The sequence below is a fragment of the Sciurus carolinensis genome, chromosome 5 (assembly GCF_902686445.1).
Source record: "Sciurus carolinensis chromosome 5, mSciCar1.2, whole genome shotgun sequence".
NCBI lineage: Eukaryota > Metazoa > Chordata > Mammalia > Rodentia > Sciuridae > Sciurus > Sciurus carolinensis.
Genome location: NC_062217.1, coordinates 42,809,088 through 42,821,750, shown reverse-complemented (window position 1 = coordinate 42,821,750; position 12,663 = coordinate 42,809,088). Strand labels below are relative to the sequence as shown.

General features: G+C 40.3%; 1 protein-coding gene across 2 annotated transcripts in view; it reads right to left on the bottom strand.

Annotated features, from left to right (window-relative positions):
• Positions 1–5,496: 5,496 nt before the first annotated feature.
• Positions 5,497–12,663, bottom strand: part of Lcp1 (lymphocyte cytosolic protein 1) — a 53,031-nt gene continuing 45,864 nt past the window's right edge. For both annotated transcript variants that reach the window (XM_047552705.1, XM_047552706.1), the window contains exons 15-16: positions 9,629–9,753; positions 5,497–7,296 (exon numbers count right to left, since the gene is read on the bottom strand). In XM_047552705.1, the coding sequence (XP_047408661.1) occupies positions 7,164–7,296; positions 9,629–9,753 (258 nt within the window). In that variant the 3' untranslated portion in view covers positions 5,497–7,163. The remainder of the gene's footprint in view (positions 7,297–9,628; positions 9,754–12,663) is intronic.

Sequence of the window (12,663 nt, the reverse complement as noted above, 5' to 3'; positions counted from 1 at the left end):
GAGGTTTTGAAGGCACATAATTTATAAATTCTTTTTCCCCTTAGTATGTTTTTTTTTTCTCTTATTTATTCGTGGTAAGTGAATCAGTCTTATAATTTACAAGAAGTCTTGGGGCATCTGCTTCCTTTATTTCTAAGTTGGAGGAAAGATGATGCTGCCTCAGAAACCATTTCAAGGGGAGATATAAGACCTAAATGCAGAGAACTCAATCCTGGGTTCTGATTTCTTCGCTTTGCATGCAAGATTGGGCCTGAGACCTATGACACAAAAAAGGTTACCTGGCACCCAAACGGTTGAGTGCTCATTGATTGAATGGTTAAATTGTGAAGAAAGCAAGGCTTATCTTTGGAACATTTCTAAGCCTTCATTCCCTCTTTCTGAACCAACATTCCCTTTTATTGTTCTGTCCACCCGTTAAGATGCTCCACTTGGGTCTGCCCTTTGGAGAAGTACCCCATGCTATAAACAAGTGGTTCTCAAACATGATTCTGTAATAGAGTCACTGGGGATCTTTAAATATCTAACTTCGCTGTCCACACATCAGATCAACTATATCAGAATCTTGAGTTGGGGGATGTGATGCATATAAGCATCAGTCTAAGGCTCCTGAGATGACTGCACCATGCAGCCAAGTTTGAGAACAGCTGGTCTGGACCAGTCCTTTTCCAAGTGTGGTCTGTGAGTCATGGGCTGCAGAATCTCCAAATATAGATTTTGAACTTACCAATCCTATAGGCGCTCAGTCTCCAGGTGGGATCTGGAACATTTATTGTGACAAGTTCTTGAGGCAATTCTTTATTTATTTATTTATTTATTTATTTATTTATTTATTTTAATTTTTTTCTGAGGTGCCGGGGATTCGAACCTGGGTCGGTGCACTCAGGATGCACGAACTGTACAAGATGAGCTATTCGTTCACTGATTCTTAAGTACCCTAAAGTCTCAGAATTACTCCTGAACCTTTTGCTAGCCCATCCATCTTTTTCTTGTGATAGGGCAGTTCTCAGTCCCTATCAGCCACACTGGTCTTTTAGTTCTCAAAGATACCAAGTTTCTTCCATCCTCAAAATCTTTGCATGTGATAGTCACTCTACCTGGTAGACATTTTCCTTTCTCTTTTTGAAGTTAGGGATTTGGCAGAGATAATAATACTAAAGTTATAACTCCAGGAATTTATAGCAAAGTACACGTTTGGGGGGAGAAAAGAATAGTACTGTAAGTCCTTGGGACAGATTGCTTTACTAAGTTAGCTTGCTGTCACTGGAAGTCATGAACAGATTGCTCCATAGATGGTGGAAGAAAAGCTGGTGGGTTTGATGTGGGTGGTGGAAGGAACAAAGGGAAGGCTTCAGGGATAAGGCACCAATGGAGTCAGATTATTAAAAAGGCAGCCCTGAGCCACCATGAGGAGAAGATTGTGCCAAGAGTTGCCTTGAATATACCCCTTAGGACCATTAATTGCAGCTCTTTGGACCTGTGCCAAGAAGAGGGTGCCACATGAAGAGAAGACCCAAGGGGAAGGGAACATTAATGGGCAGACCTGGGTGATAGGGGAGGTTCCTGAATGGAGGGAGGGATACTCTGGCTATCTCAAATGATAATAAGGATGGGAAAATGTTCACAGAACATTATTTTAATCCCTCAAGTCCAGTGTAATTGGGGAATTGTCATTCAAAGTCAGGTGACTTAGTCTTCTAACAACTGCAGATCTTTTAAGGAGACCTCTATTTTTCTAGAACAGTATTTCTCAAACTTTAGTGCTCATGTGAATTCTTAAGGAGTTTTCTGTTGCTCTCCTTGAATATCACAGCCTGAGTATTTACAAAGAAAAGAAATTTATTCCTTGGAGTTCTGGAGGGTTGGGAAATTCTTGCAGAGTCCTGAGGTGATGCAGGGCATCATATGGTGAGACACAACAAGTTTGCCAGAGAGAGCTCAATTTTATAACAAAGTCACTCCCACAATAAGCCATGAAGCCATTCATCCATGGACAGATTAATCTGTTCACAAGACTCCCAAAGATAATTTCTGACGATCACATCTCCAAATTGCTTTAACATGTGATCTTCTGAATTAAGTTTCCAACACATGAATCCTGGATAACAAACATTCAAACCATAGCATGAATCAACTAAGGATCTTATAAAAATGCAAATTCTGATTCCTAGGTCTAGGAATCAGACCTAGGGGCAGAGACTCTGCATTTCCAACCAGCTTCCAGCTGCTCCTGATCAAGTATCACAGTAGGAGTCATGAAGATTGAATATATGGGACTCATAACAAAAGACTTGTCATAGCTGAATCCAGAAATGCCTATTGAATTATCTGATTTTATGTTAAATCCCATATAGCTTTAGAGTTAGATCTTTGTCTGCATTCTTATTCTCTAAAGATGTCTATACCAAAAGTGATAAACCTTCGCTCTCTACTAACCAAAACACTGTTTAGAGGAACTCCCAAATTTTTTCATCAGATAACATAAACATTGCCACCATTTGCCTACCTGTCTCTGAGTCATTAATGGTGAGACAGTGATGTTTAACTAGGTTATCTCTCTTTTTGTACCTGACATAGATGGGTTATTAGATATATGTGGACTTTAGACATAAAAAAGTTTATGCAATTTTTTTTTCGTCATTTATTCACTGGCTCAATTGGTAAAATCTGTCTTCAGAAATAGGAAGGAAGGACTCTGAGTAAAGAGCCATCTTTAGCAGCTAAGAATTTTGGTTACAGGAATTGTCTTAGGAAATTGTCAAAGTGATGAGATTTCACAAGAGGATCAGTCAACATGGATGATGCTTGTTCTGAGCATTGACTGTGCTTTCTGGATTGTGAGACTGGCAGGGTTGTGCTGGGAAATATGTCAAATTGACCAAGAGAGCACTGTTGGCCTTCACTCCAAGTCTCTCGGTATGCTGGGTTAGAAAAAGAACAAAGGTCAGTGGCATTGGGTATCATAACTGTAAAGAAGGTGGGGACTCATGGACATGTCTCTCATGCATCAAGCCTCAGTCTGAGATGGGCTGGGCTAAGATTTTGCATGGTACATTCTGTACCGTAGAACCATATTTGTGTTGCCAGGGACAGACTAGATGTGTGTGGGTGTGGGTGTGTGTGTGCACATGTCCAAGTGGATAAACTCACCAGGTTGACCGAGACATGACAAGGTCATCTAATCCAATGCATTGCTTCACACAGGTTCTAACGTCATGATTTCCAGGCAGAGAGTAATCAGACTATTCTAAAAACTCTCCAGGTGAGTATAATGCACTGCTTTTCCTACAATTACTTTTCTCTGTTCAATGTTTCCTGGCATCAGGAAACATTTGTTTATGACTAATATAAATCAATTTCTAAACCGTTACTGAGCTCTTTTTTAAAACCTAGAAATATACTTGGCTCTGTAGGGGATATCAACATGTGTACAGCATGGTTCCTGCCCACTTCTCATTCATCAAGCCTGAGTACATACACAGACATTTGTTGATCCTTCATTCAGAATTGATTTTGTTCCCCTGAGCTCCCATAATATTAAAAAATTTGCAATTGCATTTATCACCTTCTGCTTTTTATTACAACTGTGTGTGCATACATTCATGCACATTATCTCTTGCTGGATTAACATATTTTTTACATATAAATTGGAGTTGGAATCAGCTCAAGCATCTGTCCCAGATTACTATTCTTCACAAAATAATTTGAGGAAACTTAAAAGAATCCATGTTTTACTACCATCCATGTTTCTTGCTGGGCCAGAAACTTGGTAAGTACCTGTTCAATGAAGATTAACATTCTGTGCTCAAGAAATGGGTATAATATTATTCATTGTGGGTTTATTTGCAACACCAAAAAGATTGAAACAACCCGGATATCCATTTAGAGGCTGCAGGTTAAACAGAGTTTGGCACACCCATGCAATTGAATGCTACACACCTGTTGAAAAGTTGAGGTAAATATAGGGAACAATCTCTAAGATAAGTGAAAAAAGTGAGCTGCAGAATTATGTGTATTATACATTAATGTTTATAATAAAAAAGGTGGTGTGTGTGGGCACATGTATGATATATAATATATGCACCGAATATTCCTAGGAGAATACAAAAGAAATTGTTAGCAGAGGTTGACGTTTGGGATAGGGAACTGGGGGATTGGGACAGAGGCACTGGGCAGTTGATGGACTATTTTGGGATCAAAAACCCTATATGAAGAGTTTGATAAATTCTGTGGTATGAATACCATCCTCATGCTAATTTCAAACAAACAATGGTTTGACAGTGGGTGTAAAAGTGAAACAGACATTATTACCTCATGTGCATGTACGACTGCATGACTGATGTGATCCTGCAACATGCATAATCAGAAGAAGAATTTATGCATGACCTATCAAAATGTATAAATGCATTCTATTGTCATGTACAACTAATTAGAACAAATAAAATTAAAAAAATAAAAAAAATTCAGTTGACTTCAGTGAGTTGAACCAGTTTCAAAGCACAGGAGCAGGAGAGTGACCTACTTTCCACTGCAGACCCTTTGGTGCCATTTTAGTTTCTTATGCCATCTTTGAATTGATCATTTAAAGGTAACAGTAAGCTTTTACATTTAGAAAAATTATCATGCTCAGGATGCTGTATTCCTTTAGTCTCTTAAGATAGTCATTGCTCTCCTATTTGATGGCACTTATTCTGTTACCCTGTACCTGTTCAATCTTTTTATTTATGAGAATTTTAGTACAGTCTGGTACAAATAACATTTAATATCTGTAGCCTCTTGAAACTTAGGGAAGGTAGCCCTATTCTTAGAAGAGAAATAGCAGGAATGTTCAGGCCAGGAAAAGTCACCCTCAAAGATAAGCTCCTGGCAAGACACAAAGCTTAGGTACAAAAGCCAGCTTCCTTGCCACAGTGTACCCATGTGGCTCCTCTGCAGGTCAAGATGTGGCCATGTCACATTAATGGCAGGCTTGCTTCTCTGTCTCAGCAGCCTGGCCTCGAGGGAGCTGGCTGTAGCAGATTCCCTCCATCCCAGAAGCTCAGCCAAGAGAGAGAGGAGATCCAGGCACAGTCAACCCTAAACATTCCTTTTCAGTTCACTGTAGAAGTCATTTTGAACCATCCCCTAAGTCTGATCTTCATGACTGGGTTTAATGTGCTTCTGAGAATTTATGCTTCAACTCTCTTCACATAACCAACTGTAGTTTATTCAGTTTTCTGCTAAAACATTTCTCCTCACACTCTTAGTTTCCTGCCATAAGGTCAAATCTCACCTTACCCATCTTTACTACTTATCACACCTGTCATTTTAACTGCATAACATCTGTTGTTCCTGATCAGTCAAGTGTAATGCTTGCCTCCTTTATAGGCATATTCCTAAAACCTCGCACAGTGTCTCGCATGTAGTAGACACTCACAGCATGTTGGCTGAGTGAATGAATTAATGAGTTACAGTGTGCCATGATTAAACTTTCAAAATGAAATAGCTAGAGACACCCAATATTGGGAACGTTTTATTTGGAAATATCTTGAGCATTATTTTATCTTCATTTTCCATTAAGGCAGTAACATTCTTCCTTCCTGGAGGCAGATGGGGGAAAATCATCCAAGGCTATATGAAGTTCAGACTAAAGTCAAAGCCAACCACTTTGCATTCAGATGCAGTAAAAATACTGGTTATGAGCTGAAAGAAGCCATATATTGGCTTCCTGAGCCCACTGCCAAGGAATGGATCCAGGGCAATGCATTTCAATTGCTTTGAAAAATGGCTTAAGTTCCTTTACTTCCACCTCTAAAGAAGACTCTTCATTAATGAGCTCTTTCATCATGACAGAGAGAGCCTAGTGTTGGTTCACAATGCTCTGTTGCTCTTTAGCCTTCAGTAGGTTTTCATAGAAATTGCTTAATTTATTTGAGCTGTTCAAATTCATACTGTTCTTCTGGTTTCGTTTTGGAATTCTTTAAATGTCCAGTAAATTAGTTCTTCATAAACCAACTCAGGTGGTCCTTATCCTTGACATCTGGCTAGGTGTATGCGCATGTGGGGCAGGGGTGCTATTCATTGGCACATATTGCCCCTTGGGGCTTAGGGGTGGCAAAAAGCTTTTGTAGTACCAAAAAAAATTTAAAAAGTAAACATTTCTAATATGGCTTGGCAACAATCAGATATGCTATTTAAGAGCAAATGAAAGCTGAGCAGGATTGCTTCCAAATGTGACCAGATATTTAGCCATACCACAATAACAACCCATCCAACAAGATGGGTTGAATATAAGGAAAGGCAGCGAGTGAGTGCCCTGGAGGAGAGAGGCTTAGTGAGATGCTTAGTGAGATGCTCTGTCCCCTGGTGGCTTTCTTCTCTATCACACCTTCCTTGCGGCCAACGCTCTGCCAGTTAGGAATCTACCGGAGGGCACAAGATGTTGGATCTAGACAGAGACCAAATCCTAGCATTTGAAATAGGGTTTTTTACTGTCCATAACAAAAACAAATGATATTTGGGATCCCAGTTCCAAGGAAAGGCTCTGATGGTGAGGCTTATTTGTGCAGGCTATCAGAGACTCTTGGGAGAACAACAGCCTGACTGATTTGTCAGATGCATCAAGTGGCCCAGAGACAAGAATGGCAGGAAGAAGTGGGTCACAGAACAGGCACATTTTGTGGGTGAGGGGACAGGTAGAGCAAAGTCACAGGGAGATAAGGTAGGAGAAGGGGACAGAAAGGGGCTCGTATTAGACAACTGGCCTCTATTGGGACAGGTTTGATATTTTGCCTTTGAGGTCCTCATGTTGAACAAGGAAAAAGGCAGCCACATTAAACTGGTTTGAAAGATTATGTCAAAATTAATAACACTGCAGTTTCTATTCTTGACTAACAGCAGAAGCAGGAAGAATTCCTGGAAAATGAACTTCTTTTGGTTTTCTCTAGATTTTCAAAGCAGAAAAAAATCATGAATTGAAAAAGAAAAATTAAGAGATTGGTCTCCTGCAAAAATAAAAGAAGCTTTTTTGTTGTTATTAAATATAGGAGAGGCTACTTGGCTGAACAAAGATGCACATTTTGGAATCTTGTACAGTATTGCCAAGGTAAAAACTCGGAATGGCTTGAATGGTCCTCGTGCATCCCAGGAGCACCCTGTGCTGGGCCACCTTCCTCATCCCGCTGTTCTTACACCCTCTTCATTCCCTTCCCCATGAGGCAAGCAAACACTGTCATGACCATCTTGGGGTTCACTTCAACCAGGTCTTCTGGGAGGGCATATACTCTTGCTCCAATTTTTCGGGCCATTGAGATGGCGTACCTAAAAGAGAGAAAAGAGGTCAAATGAAGAGAATCTGAGCAGCAAGGTATGAAGAGGACTCCTCAGGATATAGCCACAGTTGTCTTACAGTCAAGATGGAACCCAGCTGTGGAATCCCTGGGCAGCAACCTCCACCTCACACATCAATCCTTTCATTCCTTTCCCCATTTCAATTCTCACCCACATACAGATGTAGGCACTTATGGTACTATAGTGCTAGAATAGCCAGAGTTTCATATTCTATATTTTTCACATAAAATTATCCCAGGTGCATTAGAACATTTTTGCTTTATTTGCAGTTATATAAAGATAATTTTTATTATTTATAATCCATTTTCAAATGAGCCCATGCTACTAGTTTGCAGTTCTTTTATTCACCTCATTTATTCTCTAATAACCTCTTACTATGGCTACTCCAGAGATTTTTTTTCCACCCCACCCAAAACCCCATTACTTCCTCCTACTCACCTAAAAAACTTTATTCTTACTTTAATGATCAAATTAAGAGCACCAGGCAGGAATAGTCCCATTTGTTTTTCCTTGTCCACCTCTCAGTAATTTCTTCTGTATTTATTATTAATGAAGTAAAATTAATTTTCATTATAAAATGGACAGGGAAAACGGTTTAAAAATCTATAAGTGAGCTTCAAAAGACACACAAACTTGCCACAATAAAAATCATTCTGAGCATTTTGTGTAATTCCTTCCACTTGTGATTTCACATGTTGCCCTTTCAGGAAGTGCTTAGGAGCTTGTGCTCTGAAGTCAGACACTGAATCTCAGCACAGTTTAAAAATTCAATGACCTTTACAAACTCCTTAACCTACTCAAATCCCCCTTGACCAGCTAGTCTCAAAAGCTTTTAATTTTTTTAAAAATTCTGAGTGTTTGCATGTGTTCTTTTGTCTAGAATATTCTATCTCCTCCATTGTGTATCTCCTTACTTGCTCAGTTTAGATATTATTTGTTCAAAAGAGCTTCAGTCCTTTCCTGTTCTCCCCATGGTATTCCATACTCCATCTTTTATGCTATCCATCACGCTCTATTGTAATCATAATTGGATTATTATTATTCTCTCCATTAAATTATGCTTAACATCATCATCCTGGGAGAACAGATCCCTACTTTCCTCAATTGGGAACAGAGAGGGCACTGTTGGAATTACAAAGCAGGGATGTTGGGCTCTAGACACTTACAAATTCCTGATCTGTGTTACAGGTTCAACCATGTCCCTTCCCACCAAAATATAGGTTGAAGTCCTAGACCTCAGTACTTCCTCTTATGACTTTACTTGCAAATAGGATTGTTGTGGATGTCATTAATTAAGATAAGGTCATGCTGGTGGGGCCCTAATCCAGTATGGTGAGGGTCCTTATAAGAAGAGACACAGACACACAGAGAGTGCAGACAGCCATGTGAAGTCAGAGACACACAGAGAAGATGGAGGCAGAGGCTGGATTTATACGACCATAAGTCAGTGAATGCCAGGGATTGCTGGCCATCACCAGAAGCTAAGTAAGAGGCATGGGACAGACAATCTCCCTCAGAGCCCTTGGTAAGAACCAGCCCTACTGACACATTGATTTTAGATTCTAGTTTCTATACCTGTGAAAGAATGAACTTCTGTTGTTTTAAACCATGCAGTTTGTGTGGTATTTTGTCTTGACAGCTCTGGGAAACTAATATAACCTGCTTTGAGAAAGGCAGCTCTCTAGAGCAGACAGTGCAGAGTTGTAGGCTCTGAGGCAACTTATTCTAGTCTGCCAGTATAGCAGAGAGGCAGTTATAGACAATATATAAACAAATGGACTGTGTTCCAATAAAACTTTATTTAGTAATGCAGACATCAGTTCACATCTGGCTCAGAGACTGTAGTCTGCTGACCCTCATTCTAGAGGAATCATTTGGCATGTGGCCTGTATGGTAAAGTACATGGAAGCTGTTCTTCAGCTGGTGAAGTCTCTGGTTTTAAACTTGACCCCTGCCTACTCATATCCATGGATATTGGTGAATGGGATGTTTGCATTTGGTGCCTGCCAAGCATGGACTTTATTTTGGAAATCTGCTATAGATTAAAATTAGAAAATTGGTTTAGACTTGCTTCTTAAGTTCAAGAAATTGTTTTTTGTTTTGCTCCCATTTTAACATGGTGAATGTTAAACTGCTATTGCACCACATCTAAAATAATAACGATGAGATGAAAATAAATCATGAGAAGAAAAAACATGAATAGTACAAAAAAAGTACTTGCACAGAAGCACAAGCATTAAATTTTACAACTCTCTAGCTGCCCCTTGGGTCCTTCCCTCCTGATCTCAGGTTAGTTACATACTTTGCATTGTTGAGTTTCTCTTCATCATTCAGGTTTTCTGTTTTCAGGAGGTCATAGTTAATGGAACCTGGTTGAATGGCATCGATGAGATCCAGAACGGGAAGACTTGTACTAATCTTCGGGTCCTACAGAGAGAGAAAGGGAGGGTTTTATCAAAATCCTTACATACCAGAGTGATTTCCATTTGGGTCAAGGGAAGTGAGTAGTGGTTCCTTCTTAAATATGAACTACACCCAGCCTGGTCTGTTCTGGGAGACCCCCACCACAGCATTTCACACCATGTTTCACACCCACCGTAGCTTCTGCAGAGACATCAGTAACTTCCCAGAAAACCCACCGTCTGCCAACTGCAGGAGTCATTCTCAAATGAGGAATGGAAGGAAGCTAGCAGAGCAGAGAGGAACGCCAAGGTGGAAACGTGTCTCTGAACTACTGCTTGTACAGCAGTTTAGTGGAGGAAGGAATGATTCTTAAAAAGAAACCGTCCAAAAGAAGACATGAAAGACGTCAGAAAACCCTGCTTCATGTGGAGGGACACCTCAGATGAGTGGCAGGAACCCTGGTGAGGGTGAAGATGGACAGGGGTGCCAGTGGAGGCTCCTTTCCTGGAGACCTCAGGGAAAAGGAACTGTGGTTGTCAAGGAGACAGCGACAGCAATGATGGTGACTAATATCTGTTGGTGTCTTTTCTAGTCTGGTTATTTTGTTTGTTTGTTTGGCTCAAACTCCGCCCCCTCCTTTTGCCTCCTGTCTCCCTCTCCTTTGTCTACACTCCTTGACTTCCTTTCACTTGTGTATTAATTTATATTTGATCCATTCTTCATATTATCCTATCCCTCCCTCCTGCTTTCCTTTATCATTTATTTTTTTAAATTGACACATAAAATTTATTATGTACACCATGTTTAGAAGTATAGGTGCATTGTGGAATGATTAAACTTTAGCTAATAAATGCATGACATTACACATCACAGGGTTATCATTTTTATGGTAAGAAGGTTTAATATCTATATTTTATCTTTTTGGCTTTTTTCCAGGGCAGGTGTTGGGGATGGAATCCAGGGCCTCACACATGCTAAGCACATGCTCTACTAACTGAGCTACATCCCCAGTCTCCCCTCTTAATTCACAAGTGAGTAGAGGAGTTTCTAAGGCCAAGTTATTTGCTGGGAAGTAGTAGAGTTGGGAATCAAACTTAAGATTCTGGTTTAAAAGTTTGGGCTCTTTGGCATTTGTAAACATTTTGATGTTTGTACCTAAATCTGTGAATGGACCTCAGATGTGAACACACAGAGCTCTCTAATAGGGACCCACAGACAGGGGGCCCTGTGAGTGCAGCTGCATGTCACCATCCAAGCATGATGAAGGCCAAACACCTCTTACTTTAAGGGGCTGAAACCAAACAATTTCTAAGTAAGAAGCTGAACACAGGACCCTGCAAGATGCCAGTTCTCTAGCGTTGGCCTGTATGTATAGGTAGAATAACATTTTTTAATAACTATAATGAACCCAGTTTTATATGTGCATGGGTAATAAAAGAACCATTGCAGATTTTAAGTCAAGTTAGAATCATAATCTAGTATCCATCATCAGCCTTGGCCTCTATCTCCCAGAACCTTTCAGTGAAGAAACACAAAAGAAAGCAAAATGGAGAGATTTTGAGTCTCTCCTGGTAGCAGAGGTAGATGATGAGGGACTGGGATTATTTCCACAGTGGTTAATCAAAAGTGGGTTGGGGCTGGGTATGGTGGTGCTCGCCTGTAATCCCAGCAGCTCGGGAGCCTGAGGCAGGAGGATCGCAAGCTTGAAGCCAGCCTCAGCAACTTAGTAAAACCCTGTCTCGAGATAAAAAAAAAAAGGACTGGGGGTATATCTCAGCGGTAGACTGCCCCTGAGTTAAATCTCTAGTACTAAGAAGAAGAAAAAAGTAGGTTGGGTATTTTCTTAAGGGTTTCACTTAAAAGGAATGTGGGGCTACTTTAGCATTTCCTTTGGGTACATTGTGTGGCCCTTTAACCTAATCAGTTCTGCAATGACTCAGTGAGAAGACAGAAGAAAATTAGACCAGAAGGTCATAAGAAACAAAAAATGACCAAACAGTCCTAAGAGTGAGCCCAATCACTTCCACGCCCCGACAGGAACACCCCAGAAGCCATGGTGTAATTAACAGGCTGGAATGATGAGTATTTTACAAGGAGAAGCACCTCTGCCTCGGTGATTGGTCACTCAGGCTCAGGGACCTGTGGTTATGCTCTGTCCTAGACCTCACCCCACAGGTAAAAGGTGCTTTTGCCTCAATGAGGATCATCACTTCCAGTTCTTTGTTCTGATCTTGGAAAGTCACCTGAGTTTCAGTTTCCTCACCCATAAAATGAGAACAGTAAATGCTGACTTGACAATGCATGTGAAGATGAACTGATGAACAGAGCTTCCTGCATGTCTTTGACTCTGTTTTTTCCCCTTTCCAAATCTCTCTCTTGAAGGATCTGCTCACTTTGGCGCCCAGCTTCCACCCCTAGCTCTGCTCAGTGATCCAGACTGAGCAGGGAGCTTGAGGTGGGGCAGGGTGGACCTTATCTGTGATGAGCTCAGAGCAGGTGGATGCTCCTGGGACAGCCCTACCCAGATCTCTCTCTACTCTTCCTGGTGAGAAGAGACTTCCATTTTTTTTTTTAAATTTTGAAGTAGAGAATTGATATCACAATGAACTGCCTCACAGACCCTTGTCAACACAATTCTGAAAGGCTCCCTCCCCTCAATCCTGACCTTTAAACTAGAAGAATGTAGTTAATATGAATCAAGTGAGCAGGTCCCTTGGGGAATAACCCTGTTAATGTATGCATCATGAGTTAAGAAATTTAATAAAATATAATGCCATCATAATAAAAATTGAATTTGGATATAAATACATTTTTTTTAAAAAAATCACACGGGAGATCTTTTAGCATTTTATATTTCATCAGTATAATGTTAAAAATCTGTATCATGGAAGTATGCCATGGAAGTAGGCACATTTTAAAAAATTATTATCATAC